This window comes from Salmo trutta, chromosome 19 (genome assembly GCF_901001165.1).
Source record: "Salmo trutta chromosome 19, fSalTru1.1, whole genome shotgun sequence".
Taxonomy (NCBI): domain Eukaryota; kingdom Metazoa; phylum Chordata; class Actinopteri; order Salmoniformes; family Salmonidae; genus Salmo; species Salmo trutta.
The window spans coordinates 49,156,767-49,171,801 of NC_042975.1; the positions used below are offsets into that span (position 1 = coordinate 49,156,767).

The following is a 15,035-nucleotide window of genomic DNA, read 5'->3' on the forward strand; positions in this document are numbered from 1 at the left end:
GTTCCCCTGTTGACTCTCAGGGTTGTTATAGGAAAGGGAACATTGGCTCATTTTCTTATCTAGTTCAATAGATGACAAGTTTGATGGTATTTCGCCAGTTTAATAAATCAATAGGATGAGATTAGAAGACAGTAAACCTACCCATCGCCCTGGAGACAGGCAGGTTTCCGATGTACTGCACCTCAAACTTCTGCACCCTTTTCCTCATTGCATCCAGGAAGTCCACTGCAGCAAAAATACGAATAAAATGTATCATATATGGAGTTTACCATCCGTATAAACTACACATTGCTCCAGTCAGAAAAATCCCTACAAATTGTAACTGATGGGTTTCTGCGGGCTCTGAGCACAGCCAGGCTACAGTACCTTGACGTGGCAGGTCCACAGGGGAGATGTTCTCCATGGTGAGGGAGCGTGCCATAGATGGGCTTCTAGTCGTCTTCTCTGCCATGATCTGAATACACACACAGACACATCATTCACACTGGCTCACTCTAGAATGAACCTAAACTACTACGGTGGGCTAAAAGGGATGTTCAACCACTTCCTATGCTGGAAACCTTTGGTTACCTTTGAGCACATTTCATGCAAAGCTGTGGCGATGGTTTTTGCTGGGGCGTTACAGCGAAACACATGGCACTTCAGCATACAGGTGTCTTTGTCACTGGCCACAAAGGCAAAGTCTCTGTAAACGGTACAGAACACAAAAGCAAAGATTAACACAGAAAACGGGCATCTATATGTCTGGTTTGTGGGGAAGTTAATTGACTTCACAATTTATCTGGTGATCTGGTACTGTGTGTATGACAAGATAATAGCATTAGCATGAACGGAATGGAATTCAAAGCCATATTGAATACACGTGACACATCAAACTATTGCTTCTTCTGCACAACTACTGTACCGCATGACCTCGTTGGTCCACTGAACTAAAACCAATGGTACACCAGCCAGCATCACGTTGGTTTGATAAAAATGCACAATCATCAAACGACTAAGCAACTGAGCACTGAAGACAGCACAGGCTCTCGCAACATTGATGCTATCAGTTCCATTCTGGCTCAACACATTGTGACCTCAGGCTGTGTCCCTCAGCAGCTGATAGGAGCAGGCCGTGTCAGATGTCAGGTCTATAAATACCAGTGATGCATATGGACAGACGTTGTTCTCAGGACTTTAAGGAACAGGGACATGGAATACGTCGCCCTGTCACCAATTTCTAATATCAGAAAAGGGACAAGAGATTCACGATCTCTTCTACACTATAATCACATATCAGAGCAAAGTTACTCCACTGACATTGTAATGTAAACTATCTGACAAGTAGTTTGTTCATAAAGAACTGTTCTGTGTGCCATGTGCAGTTGCTAATTGGGGAAAAGTTCAGTGGTTGCAGTTTGATGGCTTTATGTGGCTTTACGTGTGTAATTCTCTCTACAACATCCTTAGTGAGTTTTGAAATGATCTTGAAATGATCTTGAGCAACAGTGCTGTTTTATAGTCCACAACTCTGGTGCACCAGAATATGCCGATGCCTGGGAAAATGAACTAAGAGACCTGCAGCTTTTTAATTATTGAGGGAAAAGAGGGATCTTCCCTTTGGCATCGAAGGTGGGCCCACAAACGGTAGGGTGGGATCTTTCCTCTCTATTAAATCTCAGGGAACCACTCAAACAGATTGGTAGTCAGTGCAGGCCACTATGTCCTCTGATCTTGTCTACACAGCATCTCGCCACCACCTCACAAAAAAAGAGTGAATCTGCCTGTCTTCATCTGAGGCCGTGTGTGTATACAATACTCTGTATTCTGACCAGGGTGGAATGACAGCTATTTTCTGACAGACGTAGCCAGCCCTAGCCTTTTGGGGGCCTTAAGCAAGATTTGGTTGCGGGGCCTCCCCACCTAGCAGGGAAAACCTTTTAGAGGCCCCCCGCTTGACAGTGGAGAGAACATTTGCCATTTTAAAGTAAATTTCGTGCAATTCTACACAGTTCGCCATGGGGAGTAGAGAAAATGTTGCAGTTTTAAAGTAAGCTTTCATGCAATTCTACTCATTTTGCCATTGGGCAGAGATAATTTTGTAGTTTTACAGCTAATTTCTTGCAATTATACCCATTTTACCATGGGGTGGAGAGCACAGAAGGTTGGTGGCACCTTCATTGGGGAGAATGGGCTTGTGGTAATGACTGGGGCCAAATTAGTAGTATTGCTATCAAATACATGGTTTCCAGGTGTTTGATGCCATTCCATTTGCTCCGTTCTGGCCATTATTATGATCCGTTCTTCCCTCCGCAGCCTCCAGAGTGGAGAGACATTTTTGCAGTTTTAAAGCAAATTTCCTGCAATTCTACAAATGTTACTAAGACTGATATGTCATGTTAATAACACAGTGAGGAAAAAAAGTATTTGATCCCCTGCTGATTTTGTACATTTACCCACTGACAAAGAAATGATCAGTCTATAATTTTAATGGTAGGTTTATTTGAACAGTGAGAGACAGAATAACAACAAAAAAATCCAGAAAAACGCATGTCAAAAATGTTATAAATTGATTTGCATTTTAATGAGGGAAATAAGTATTTGACCCCTCTGCAAAACATGACTTTGTACTTGGTGGCAAAACCCTTGTTGGCAATCACAGAGGTCAGACGTTTCTTGTAGTTGACCACCAGGTTTGCACACATCTCAGGAGGGATTTTGTCCCACTCCTCTTTGCAGATCTTCTCCAAGTCATTAAGGTTTCGAGGCTGACGTTTGGCAACTTGAATCTTCAGCTCCCTCCACAGATTTTCTATGGGATTAAGGTCTGGAGACTGGCTAGGCCACTCCAGGACCTTAATGTGCTTCTTCTTGAGCCACTTCTTTGTTGCCTTGGCTGTGTGTTTTGGGTCATTGTCATGCTGGAATACCCATCCACGACCCATTTTCAATGCCCTGGCTGAGGGAAGGAGGTTCTCACCCAAGATTTGACGGTACATGGCCCCGTCCATCTTCCCTTTGATGCGGTGAAGTTGTCCTGTCCCCTTAGCAGAAAAACACCCCCAAAGCATAATGTTTCCACCTCCATGTTTGACGGTGAGGATGGTGTTCTTGGGGTCATAGGCAGCATTCCTCCTCCTACTTATTTCCCTCATTAAAATGCAAATCAATTTATAACATTTTTGACATGCGTTTTTCTGGATTTTTTTGTTGTTATTCTGTCTCTCACTGTTCAAATAAACCTACCATTAAAATTATTGACTGATCATTTCTTTGTCAGTGGGCAAACGTACAAAATCAGCAGGGGATCAAATACTTTTTTCCCACACTGTAGCTGAGTGAGAGTAACTAACACAATCAATAGGGGCCCCCTGGAGGTCAGGGCCCCTGGGCACATGCCCTGCACGCCCGATCAGTATTCGGCCATGATTACTACAAGTTTAGATAGCTGGCTAGACTAACATACCAATAAAAAAATAGTTAGCTGATATGGCTAATTGAGTGACTGTCAGTGACTGACATAAGAGAAAAACTGCTGATGCACAAAGAAATTTCGAAATTGCACCTTGTGAATTCTACTATTCTAACTCGGAACAGTAATTTGAGAGTGGGGGCCCTTAGTGACCGCTTATGTCGCTTATGCTTGGAGCCGATCCTGCATAATCCACGTTTTTCGTTTGGGTGTAATACAGTAAAAGCGAGGAGTAGAGTGCCTTCAGAAAGTACTCACACCCCTTTACTTTCCCCCCCAATAAATGTTGTTACAGCCTGAATTTAAAATGTATTAAATTATGATTTTGTGTCACTGGCCTACACACAATAATATAATGTCAAAGTGAAATTATATGTTTTAGAAATATTTACAAATTCATTTAATGTTAAAAGCTGAAATGTCTCGAGTCAATAAGTATTCAACCCCTTTGTTATTGCACGCTTAAATAAGTTCAGGAGTAAAAATGTGCTTAACAAGTCACATAATAAGTTGCATGGACTCACTCTGTGTGCAAGAATAATGTATAGCTTCTTAAGGACTCTTTTTTTTCATTTTCGCCTAAAATGACATACACAAATTGAACTGCCTGTAGCTCAGGACCTGAAGCAAGGATATGCATATTCTTGATACCATTTGAAAGGAAACACCCCCTATGGGGGCGATCCCATAGAAGTTAACATTCTTTTTTTAATGACTACCTCATCTCTGTACCCCACACATACAATTATCTGTAAGGTCCCTCAGTCAAGCAGTTAATTTCAAACACAGATTCAACCACAAAGATCAGAGAGTTTTTCCAATGCCTCGCAAAGAAGGGCACCTATTGGTAGATCGGTAAAAATAAAAAAGCAGACATTTAATATCCCTTGGAGCATGGTGAAGTTATTAATTACACTTTGGATGGTGAATCAATACAAACAGTTACTAGAAAGATAGTAACTAACGTCCTGCCTAATTCAGTTGCCGGAGAGGAAGGAAACTGCTCAGGGATTTCACCATGAGGCCAATGGTGACTTTAAAACAATTACATAGCCTAATGGCTGTGATAGGAGAACACTGAGGACGGATCAACAAATTGTAGTTACTCCACAATACTAACCTAAATGACCGAGTGAAAAGAAGGAAGCCTGTACAGAATAAAAATATTCCAATACATGCATCCTGTTTGCAATAAGGCATCAAAGTAAAACTACAAAAAACTGGGCAAAGAAATGAACTTAATGTCCTGAATACAAAGCGTTATGTTTGGGCCAAATCCAACAAAACACATTACTGAGTACCACTCTTCATATTTTCAAGCATGGTGGTGGCTGCATCATGTTATGGGTATGCTTGTCATCGGCAAGGACTAGGGAGAGCTAAGCACGGGCAAAATCCTAGAGGAAAACCTGGTTCAGTCTGCTTTCCAACAGACACTGGGAGACAAATTCACCTTTCAGCAGGACAATAACCTAAAATACAAGGCCAAATCTATACCAAGACGACATTGAATGTTCCGGAGTGGCATAGTTACATTATTGACTTAAATCGGCTTGAAAATCTATGGCAAGAATTGAAAATGGCTCTTCAACAATGAACTTGACAGTTTGAAGAATTTTTAAAAGAGTAATATGCAAATATTGTACAATCCAGATGAGCAAAGCTCTTAGAGACTTACCCAGAAAGACTCACACCAAAAGTGATTCTAACATGTGTGTTAGAAGGGGTGTGAATACTTATGTTAATTAGATATTTCTCTATTTCATTTTCAGTAAATTTGTAAAAACATGTTTTCACTTTGTCATTATGGGGTATTGCGTGTAGATGGGTGAGAACAAATATATATTTAATCCATTTTGAATTCAGGCTGTAACACAACAAAATGTGGAATAAGGCAAGGGGAATACTTTCTGAAGGCGCTGTATATGGGGAGTATTTGTCACAAAGGTGCGACTTTGCAGTTTAACTCAGGCTGGCACAGTTGAAAGGAGTGCGACTTGGCAGAGGCTCAGGGGAGCTGATCAATTGGACACGACCCAGCAATCTCTCCTGGTCCATTCGTCTAAAAAAAAGGCCCATTCAACTGTAGTAGAAAACCTGTAAGATGAATTTACACATTGATGCGTCCTCCACTTGGCTCTCAAAGGAATGCAATCACTATGGCTTCTAATTGATTCAAATTGATTAATTGATTAAAATGCAGTTCGAGCTGAATTTACCTCAGGTAGATATACCATTATGAATCTCACTTTATAGATCAATCATCAGCAGTAATCATTTGGCAAGACAAGAGTCTGGGATAGCGCTGAGTGGGCATTTGTTGTGAGACAAGGACAGAACAGCACATTGCGTAAGAAACAAGGGTCACTACAAGTCGAGAAGGAAATGGACTGGGGGTCCTTTGAACATGCATGAGAAACAGGGCAGGCATTCACATACAGTACATTAGACGGCGGCAGAAGCACGTTACATTATCGATGAGACACTAGAGCATGACTACAGAAACTACACAGAACCTACCGAGACACCAAGCGTTCACTTGAGAACATGATGCAAGCTGTCAAAGTCACAAATGGCACGTCAGTAGAAAATGAGTTGACCAAGAAGAGAGTGATTACCTGTCTCTGTTTTCATGAGTGGCAGTTAAAAAAAGAAAGAAAGTGAATTATTACAACTACTTCAAATATGAGACAAATCTGTTGCATTGGTTTACAACTATGATCATAACACAATATAGCCTACTGTGTGTAAAAATGTTGCACCTATATATTGACTTATTTTCAGTAGTTTCAGTCTTGGATTTTTCAAATCCTTAGTATTTTCTATCATTGTCACGTTTCTTCCTCGGGGCTATTCCATTCTACTTAGATGTAGTTCTACTGACATCAGATCAATGCCTGAATGTTCTCCACCAAGAGCGTAGACGAAAATATAGTTGCCCTCAAATCCACTCAACATGAGCTCCCAGTGTATTACAATAGGCCATAAACATCTGTGACCCAGAAGAACTAACCTTACCCAAGGCTGTATAGCCCATATAAAAACAATATCATCTAAATCATTGACTTTCTTCACTCAATGGAATATTTCCATATCATCAAGTATACGCAATAACAAAAACTTTAAACAGTCTTTCCTGAACTAACAACCCAAGAGCATTGCGCTTAGTTGGTCAGTTCACCATATTATACCGTATTTCAAAATGTAACTACAGATATATTCATCTCTCGTAGACAGGATGGAACGTGTAGGATAATGAGCAGCACTAGTTCCGTTGTTTGGGTTTTCGTCACTGATTATTTGTACATATCGGGACGGGGGAACTTGGTGAAATGATCTACGGCTGAGAGTTTACTCTTGCGAGGGAGGAGACTTCGTAAAAACCGGAACTCCCAATTTCTAACACCTATGGACCCAGAAATAAATCACACAGCTGACCAAATGATGTGATATTTTCCTTCTGGGTTAACCGAGATGACATTATATAAACACTGACCATAAGAAAGAGAGGGGGAGAGAGGACTGGGGGTATTTGCCCATACGATCCCCAGGTTGGCCCACCTGCCGTTGTTGCATCCCACGCCCCACACACGGATGTTGATGATAGGCTGGCAGTGGATAAGGCTGCGGTCCACTGGGTCCATCAGGCTAAGGGTGTCCTTCTTCAGCACCATCATCATGTCCTGGCCCTGGGAGAGACAGAGACGACCGGGTGGGGGGGGCTTCAGTGGGACTGCTTTATGGTGGCAGTAAGGGTAATCTGGCCTGCAAACTGCAAGCTCACATGTACTGGACCAAACACAAGGTCGTATGAGGTACCGAGGGTTCTCAAGGCTACTAATGATTTCATTTAAAGGAGTAATGCACAATAAACAATTGCACAATGAGCCATGTACTGCTTGCCAAAATAGACCAAACTAAAACAAAACCTAATAAACAATAATGTTACTGTATTCTACTTCACCACCCACCATTACTCCCTCACCCCCCTCTCATCCCCCCCTCATCCCCCCCTCCCGCCTCCTCTTACCTCTCCCCAGGCGCCTAGTGCATCGCGGCCCTCAGCCTTGCTGCTGGACAGCTGCTGGATGCAGTTATTGACAGCCAGACTGCTCTTCCCCGGGGTCAGCTCCTCCTCTGGGATCTCCACCCAGCCCAGGGAGCGCACCGCAAAACACTGACCAAGACAACCACACCACACCACGCCAACAGGGCCCAGGAGGCAGCGGAGAGGAGTGGATGGTAGAGGTGAGGAGGAGGCAGAAAGAAAAGGGAATAAGCAGAGAGTGTAAGAGAGAGATGTGCATGGATACGCAGTGTTTTTCGATCATGTACAGTATAAAAGGTTAAGTGTCTTCAGCATCTACAGTATATCAACACGATGCATCCACGAAATGCATTAAGCGACTTTCGATCAGTACTGCTCCTCACTGTGACTTCAAAGATAACTCTCAAATCCTTTTAGTGGACATGGTCTATGAACTCCTCTAAGAGCTGCCTAGCCTGGGCCAAAAAACAACTATCGACCAGGGCTTACATAAAAAAAGGTGTCCTCTTTTAACCCTCAACGAATACATGACGGCAAATACTGTTAGAGTTCTGATTCAGCTAGAATATATGAAAGAAAACGTTTTACAATAAGGTGACAGAAATGGAAAAATCTGGTTTTATGGATGTTATTGGTCAGAACATGCAGTTCTGCAGAAGGAGGGATTTGGACATCGTAGCCCACTCTACCTTGGAGTCAGGATCCATGTTGGTGCAGAAATAATCGTCCTGCCAGGAGATCCTGTGGGAGATTAGCAGAACAGTCAAATGACATGAAGGATTACCACCACGACAGCACAAATGACACGGTAGCCTTTTCTGCATCCCTCACTGCTGCCCTGGATGATGCGGTGTGGAATATTGTGTTATATGTCACCACCTAGTCCTTTGATTATCTGTTTGTGTTTGACTTTGAAAGTAAAGCCCTTGCCTGCCACTGATGGAAACAGCTGTTGAGTGAGCAGCGGATGATTAAAAACAAACAGAGAGCTGGTTTGATCACCTCATGCGGACTGACTCAGAGGTGGAGTTCTCATTAGACCTCTGATGCAGCTGACTGGAGACAATCACAAGGGCTGCTATTCCTGCAACCAGGAGGCCACTGAGTCAAGACTCTTCCCTCCCTTTCCATTGCAGTCTTTGGTGAAGCAGAGCAGGATATGATTATGTCCATTATAAGACCTATGGATTTCTTGATGCTATGCTCAGTGAGCTGAGTTTCACTATTCTCCACAACCTCTGCCCATACAGAATGTTAAGCTCCCATGTGTCAAATGCATCCTGATTCTACACATCGCCACTGCAGCAGAGACTGTTTATTGGCGGATTCAACAACCTCTACATGTTACAGGACACAGTGCGCCTCAAGGGGCTGCCAGAATAACTCCTGATAATTGAATTGTTGAGTGCTTTTACCCTTAATGGTAAAAGCAAGGCAGCCATATGTAATGTTAAAGAACTTATGAACAACCATATGACCAAACAGGTTGTACTTTGCTTTATGCTAAAGAAACCTTAGAATACTGGTTTGTGTGACAGATGGTTAAGACTTATCTTCAGGCACTATATTGGACCGATTTTTTTTCCCGTAATTGCCTGTATGTATTCAGATTATGGTACAAAGGCTGGACTGTAACGATATGACGTAGTTTTGTGCAGAACTAGGACCTTAAATGGTTGTCCCATCTGCACATGGCACTTCAAAGAACTTATCCATTCCCGATAAGGCAGGCGTACAGATCTGGCCTCTGCTCAGAACACAGAGAATGGAATAATGGGTAGTGTTCCGGGAGGCATAGGGATATGTGGTCTGCCACATTCCCGGGCCAGTGAAGCCATCATGAGCCCTTTTGCCATCAAACAGATTCAAAGAGAGAGAATACATCCCATGCACTAACCCTCTCATTTGATTACACAACCAATGTATTTGATTTCAAAGAGCTCCCTAAGCATCCGGATATGCAGGTGATACTAATGTACCTCATCGACCCATTAACCTTGTAGAATAACTTTGGCACAGAGTTTAATTGTGTAGTACTCAATACTCTACCATGGATGGCCTGAACGAGTTTGTAACAAGGCTACAGTGCTTGTGAAGGTGAATGAGTGTTGGTGTGGGTCTGCAGAGGATTTTGAAGGAGTACCTGTCATTTACGGAGGCCACTGGGCTCTCTGTCAGCCTTGCCCTTGATCCACGTCTGCCACCAGCCTCCAGGCTCTGGAAAATAGGACATGAGACATTATTAGAAGTGTGATCCTTTCCTCTCTGATGAAACCACATTCAGTATAAAGCAGCCAAATTCAAACAGCAGGACTGAACTGTGTTTTGAAATTGAAACCCTAACATTGAGGTCCGTGGCAGTGATGCCATTGACGGCGCTCTGGTCCTCCTCATTGCTGTAGGATGGGTGCTGCCATTGTGTGGTGCCTGTAGGCACGTGCCAGTAGTAGGTGCCAGTGCTGTCCCGGATGGTGCGCCACCCTGACGGCAGGTCAGTGTCCAGATCAAGACTCGGGTCATTCCAGATGTTGTCTGAAGAACACAGAACAGGCAGGGGTCACAACGATGAGAGGCGAAAGTAAGTAAGCTTAATGAATAAGTACCCATGACCAATATTACAGTGCATTTGGTGTCATATGAATTAAGTGATGAGGACGATAATAGTTTCAGATCTATATTTCATTATGTTCATAATGGTAACTGGATGTAGCATAAACACAGCTCTGAGGTCCATCGTATCCAGGGGGCTGCATCCCATAGGCATCCAGCGTTAGCCTCACCCAGTCTAAAGCCACACGGCTGACCTTACTCTCCACAGCCCTGCCACACAAGACTGGCAGAGGAAAGCAAAACAGATCCTCATGAGATCATCTGGCAACATGCTAATTCTGCCAAATGCCAGATCGGAATTCAGAGCAGTCCCTCTGCATCACAGCTGGCTAGCAAAGCTACAGTGTCTGAGGCTCGACTCCTTTGTTTTCTCCTAACACTGAATGTGATGGAACAGCTTCGAGTTCGGAAAGGGCAAATGATTATGTAACGCACTCTCGAAATTACAAATTCTGCACATTAACTCAATGTGCTTAGCTCGAAGGGAGAGCGAGCCGAATAGAGTGGTGGTAAAAAAAAAATTAGAAGAGAGAGAGAGAAAGCAAGAAATGGGTCAGTAGTGACACGAGGGCTTTGTCCCAAATGGTACCCTATTCCCTATGTAGTGCACTACTTTTGACCAGGCCACATAGGGAACAGGGTGTAATTTGGGAGACAGCCGAGGTCACCTGGGCACGGGTGTCTCTTTCACAGCAGAGTGCCACAGTGGCTATGTTACCCTCAACCTGGCGGCACAGAATGAAAATAGAGAGGCTAAATCAAGCATGCAAAAAGCACTTATGCCAATTTTTCTTTATTTAATTCTGGTCTGTCATTTGTGTGTGCGTGACCCAAATGAATTTGACATGATTTCATGCCTTGTACATCTCATCCCCATTCATCTGGCTTTTTAACCCTGGTCACCCCTGTGTCTGGCAATGAAAAACAACACCACGCATCCCTGGGATAAATAGCATGAGAAGATTATACCCAGGAACAGATCAGCTGAACCCAGCTACAGGGAGAGAAAATCAATAGGAGACAGCAGTGTTAGAGAGAGATGGAGGCAGAACTCTTCAGTCTCCGTGGATGCTTCTATAGGCGGGCGGGCGGGCCTCCTGGGCTTGGATGACACTACTATTCAATACATTTCACAGTCTGATTGACGGGTCAGTGCACCATCTTTGGGGCGTGATGAAGCTGTGTGAAGAATTAGAACTCATCCCAACCCTGAGGACGAGGCCTCCAGAGGAGACAATTTGGCACAGAGTTCTCCTACTGTAGCCTCCCTTCTCCCATTATTGATATTATAACCAGTGATTAATACAGGGGAGGGATTCTAAGAACTAGCATCTGTGGGACATAGTAATGTATGACAGTTTGAAAGAAATTGATATTTTCTGCTTTAAAAATGGAATGGTTAAGTATACTTGTCACAAACAACTACTGTATATCACAATGGCTGTCACTGGTCATACCAGACTAGTGTAGAGCCTTACTCCCAATTATACTCCTTGAGATCAGGACAAAGGCTCTGAGTCTATGTGATGTAGCCTAGTCCTAATCCTTGTTGCAAAGGTGGGAGACAGCTCCTAATGCTGGGTTCTTACCGTTTCCCTGGGTTCTTACTTCTATGCTGGGTTTTTACTCCTACAGTGGGTTTGTAGTTTAAGTCAAAGCTATTTGGTATTACATAACCTGACACCAGGGCTGATGATGGGTAATCCTCATATCACAAGACCTCAATATGAAAGCCAAAACATAGCGAATCATCGTCTTCCATGTAACTGACCCCATTCACCAAGATAGTGGCACGAATCCTCTCCTAGGTAGCAACATCGTACCACTCAGACTGCCAACTGTTCAGAGTGAATGTCCAGTCCTTTTGGGATCTATGGAAGACTATGAGAGACTATGAGCGTTCCAATAGCTCCAATCATGAACCGATCAAACATTCTTCTGTTTCCCCATCGGCAGCAGCAAAGCCTTCTGCTGGCAGGCCATAAGCAATGACCGCCCAAATGACTTTTTAAGTATTTTAGGCTGACTAGTTCTTATGCTGTCAGCATCGTGTGATGAAGCACAGTTGGAGACAGCCACTAAAAGAAAAAAGCTTGGTGAAATGGGAAAATCTATCATGCACAGTCTCCACTGTAAAATGATTTCCAATAACAGATTAAATGTGCCGTGCAATTCCTATGGTAAGCGAATAGTATTGATGTAACTATTTTGATGTTGACACAGTGCACAACATAGCCCCTGTTTACAGTTTGCATGGATCTGTAATGGGGCATTTCTATGTAAAAGGACCCCATGAGCACTGACATGTGAAGCTCAAATCTCGTGTCAAATGAAAGCTACAAGTCTATATCTTTGAGAAATGAAGTCATATATACATTTTTCAAAAATGTTCTATCCTAAATATTAAGAATAAGCAAAGGCTTTGATTTCTGGTCAAACAGATGGAAAAGGGATATTGGAAAACGTCTACCAGAAAATATCTTAAAAGATATGATAAATACATTTATATTTAGTTTTGGATAAATGATTTGCTTTCTTTAAGTTTAAGAAAGATTGCCTAGTGTCTTGTCATTCTGTTACAAAAATAAAAACACATCTCATTTCCCTTCTTCATGAGGAAGGAGGATAAGGGAAGTTCATGAGGAAGGAGGATAAGGGAAGTTCATGAGGAAGGAGGATAAGGGAAGTTCATGAGGAAGGAGGATAAGAGAAGTTCATGAGGAAGGAGGATAAGGGAAGTTCAGAAGTAACAAGGTAGACCTAGTACTGTTATGTTCAGCTCACAACTGAATTATTTATCTTTCTGGTGGGCAAAGCAAGTGAGGTCTCTCTCTCTCTTTCCATTTACTGTAACCAGCATCCACTGAGCACCGACAAACTCTAGGTGTTCATGGACATTGAAAAGTAGTTATTTGATATTCCACAGATGTTTTTTTGGTACGGTCCGGACAGGCTTTCATTTCAATGTTCACGGATGTTGATTTTTGGTCTGGTTCAATTTGTCCCAAACAGACGTCCAGGACTGGTTCCGATTTGGTCCAGCCAGGACCAAATCATAGACGTCCACGTTCGACAAGTTTGGAGAGCACAGTACATCAGAGCACATAAGTGTAGAACACAATACAGTAAAGTTTTAAAAAGTTGAGTAGAGTACAGTACAGTCCTGTACAATAGAATAGAGTTCAGTAGAGTACACAGAGCACACTAGAGTTAAGTACACTATAAAGTACTGTACTCTTCTGTACTATATCCTACTATTCTGTACTGTACAGAACTATACTCCACTGTAGTTTGCTGTAGTGTGCTGTTCTGTTACCATCATTCTGATACCGGGTGTAAACCCACTTCACTTATTGTAATTCAATAAACAAAACAGATTTTTTCAAGTCAAGGTATCATGTGTCACGAACCGGCTCAAAGTCCGTATCAAAAAGGGAGACAACGTGGAGATTAGGAATAACAAAAATATATTTATTAACTGAGGGAATGTAAATAAAAAAAATTATTTATATATTTATTTCACCTTTATTTAACCAGGTAGGCAAGTTAAGAACAAGTTCTCATTTACAATTGCGACCTGGCCAAGATAAAGCAAGCAGTTTGACACATACAACAACACAGATTTACACATGGAGTAAAACAAACATACAGTCAATAACATAGCAGAAAAATAAGTCTATATACAAAGTGAGCAAATGAAGTGAGATAAGTGAGGTAAAGGCAAAAAAGGCCATGGTGGCGAAGTAAATACAATATAGCAAGTAAAACACTGGAATGGCAGATTTGCAGTGGAAGAAAGTGCAAAGTAGAAATAGAAATAATGGGGTGCAAAGGAGCAAAATAAATAAGTAAATCAATAAATACAGTAGGGGAAGAGGTACAGTGAGGTAAAAAAGTATTTGATCCCCTGCTGATTTTGTACGTTTGCCCACTGACAAAGAAATGATCAGTCTATAATTTTAATGGTAGGTTTATTTGAACAGTGAGAGACAGAATAACAAAAAAAAAATCCTGAAAAACGCATGTCAAAAATGTTATAAAATGATTTGCATTTTAATGAGGGAAATAAGTATTTGAAACCTCTGCAAAAAATGACTTAGTACTTGGTGGCAAAACCCTTGTTGGCAATCACAGAGGTCAGACGTTTCTTGTAGTTGGCCACCAGGTTTGCACACATCTCTGGAGGGATTTTGTCCCACTCCTCTTTGCAGATCTTCTCCAAGTCATTAAGGTTTCGAGGCTGACGTTTGGCAACTCGAACCTTTAGCTCCCTCCACAGATTTTCTATGGAATTAATGTGCTTCTTCTTGAGCCACTCTTTTGTTGCCTTGGCCGTGTGTTTTGGGTCATTGTCATGCTGGAATACCCATCCACGACCCATTTTCAATGGCTGAGGGAAGGAGGTTCTCACCCAAGATTTGACGGTACATGGCCCCGTCCATCGTCCCTTTGATGCGGTGAAGTTGACCTGTCCCCTTAGCAGAAAAACACCCCCAAAGCATAATGTTTCCACCTCCATGTTTGACGGTGGGGATGGTGTTCTTGGGGTCATAGGCAGCATTCCTCCTCCTCCAAACACGGCGAGTTGAGTTGATGCCAAAGAGCTCCATTTTGGTCTCATCTGACCACAACACTTTCACCCAGTTGTTCATTGGCAAACTTCAGACGGGCATGTATATGTGCTTTCTTGAGCAGGGGGACCTTGCGGGCGCTGCAGGATTTCAGTCCTTCACGGCGTAGTGTGTTACCAATTGTTTTCTTGGTGACTATGGTCCCAGCTGCCTTGAGATCATTGACAAGATCCTCCCGTGTAGTTCTGGGCTGGTTCCTCACCTTTCTTATGATCATTGCAACTCCACGAGGTGAGATCTTGCATGGAGCCCCAGGCCGAGGGAGATTGACAGTTCTTTTGTGTTTCTTCCATTT

The 15,035-nt window shown here is 42.6% G+C and overlaps 1 protein-coding gene across 2 annotated transcripts in view; it reads right to left on the reverse strand.

Annotated features, from left to right (window-relative positions):
- Positions 1 to 15,035, reverse strand: part of LOC115154891 (amyloid-beta A4 precursor protein-binding family B member 3) — a 34,936-nt gene that overhangs the window by 4,163 nt on the left and 15,738 nt on the right. The window contains exons 2-10 of one of the 2 annotated variants that reach the window (XM_029701580.1): positions 9,844 to 10,031; positions 9,643 to 9,716; positions 8,189 to 8,240; positions 7,482 to 7,628; positions 7,013 to 7,140; positions 6,070 to 6,075; positions 571 to 685; positions 367 to 454; positions 142 to 225 (exon numbers count right to left, since the gene is read on the reverse strand). In XM_029701580.1, the coding sequence (XP_029557440.1) occupies positions 142 to 225; positions 367 to 454; positions 571 to 685; positions 6,070 to 6,075; positions 7,013 to 7,140; positions 7,482 to 7,628; positions 8,189 to 8,240; positions 9,643 to 9,716; positions 9,844 to 10,031 (882 nt within the window). The remainder of the gene's footprint in view (positions 1 to 141; positions 226 to 366; positions 455 to 570; positions 686 to 6,069; positions 6,076 to 7,012; positions 7,141 to 7,481; positions 7,629 to 8,188; positions 8,241 to 9,642; positions 9,717 to 9,843; positions 10,032 to 15,035) is intronic. The other variant, XM_029701582.1, reaches the window with a different exon arrangement.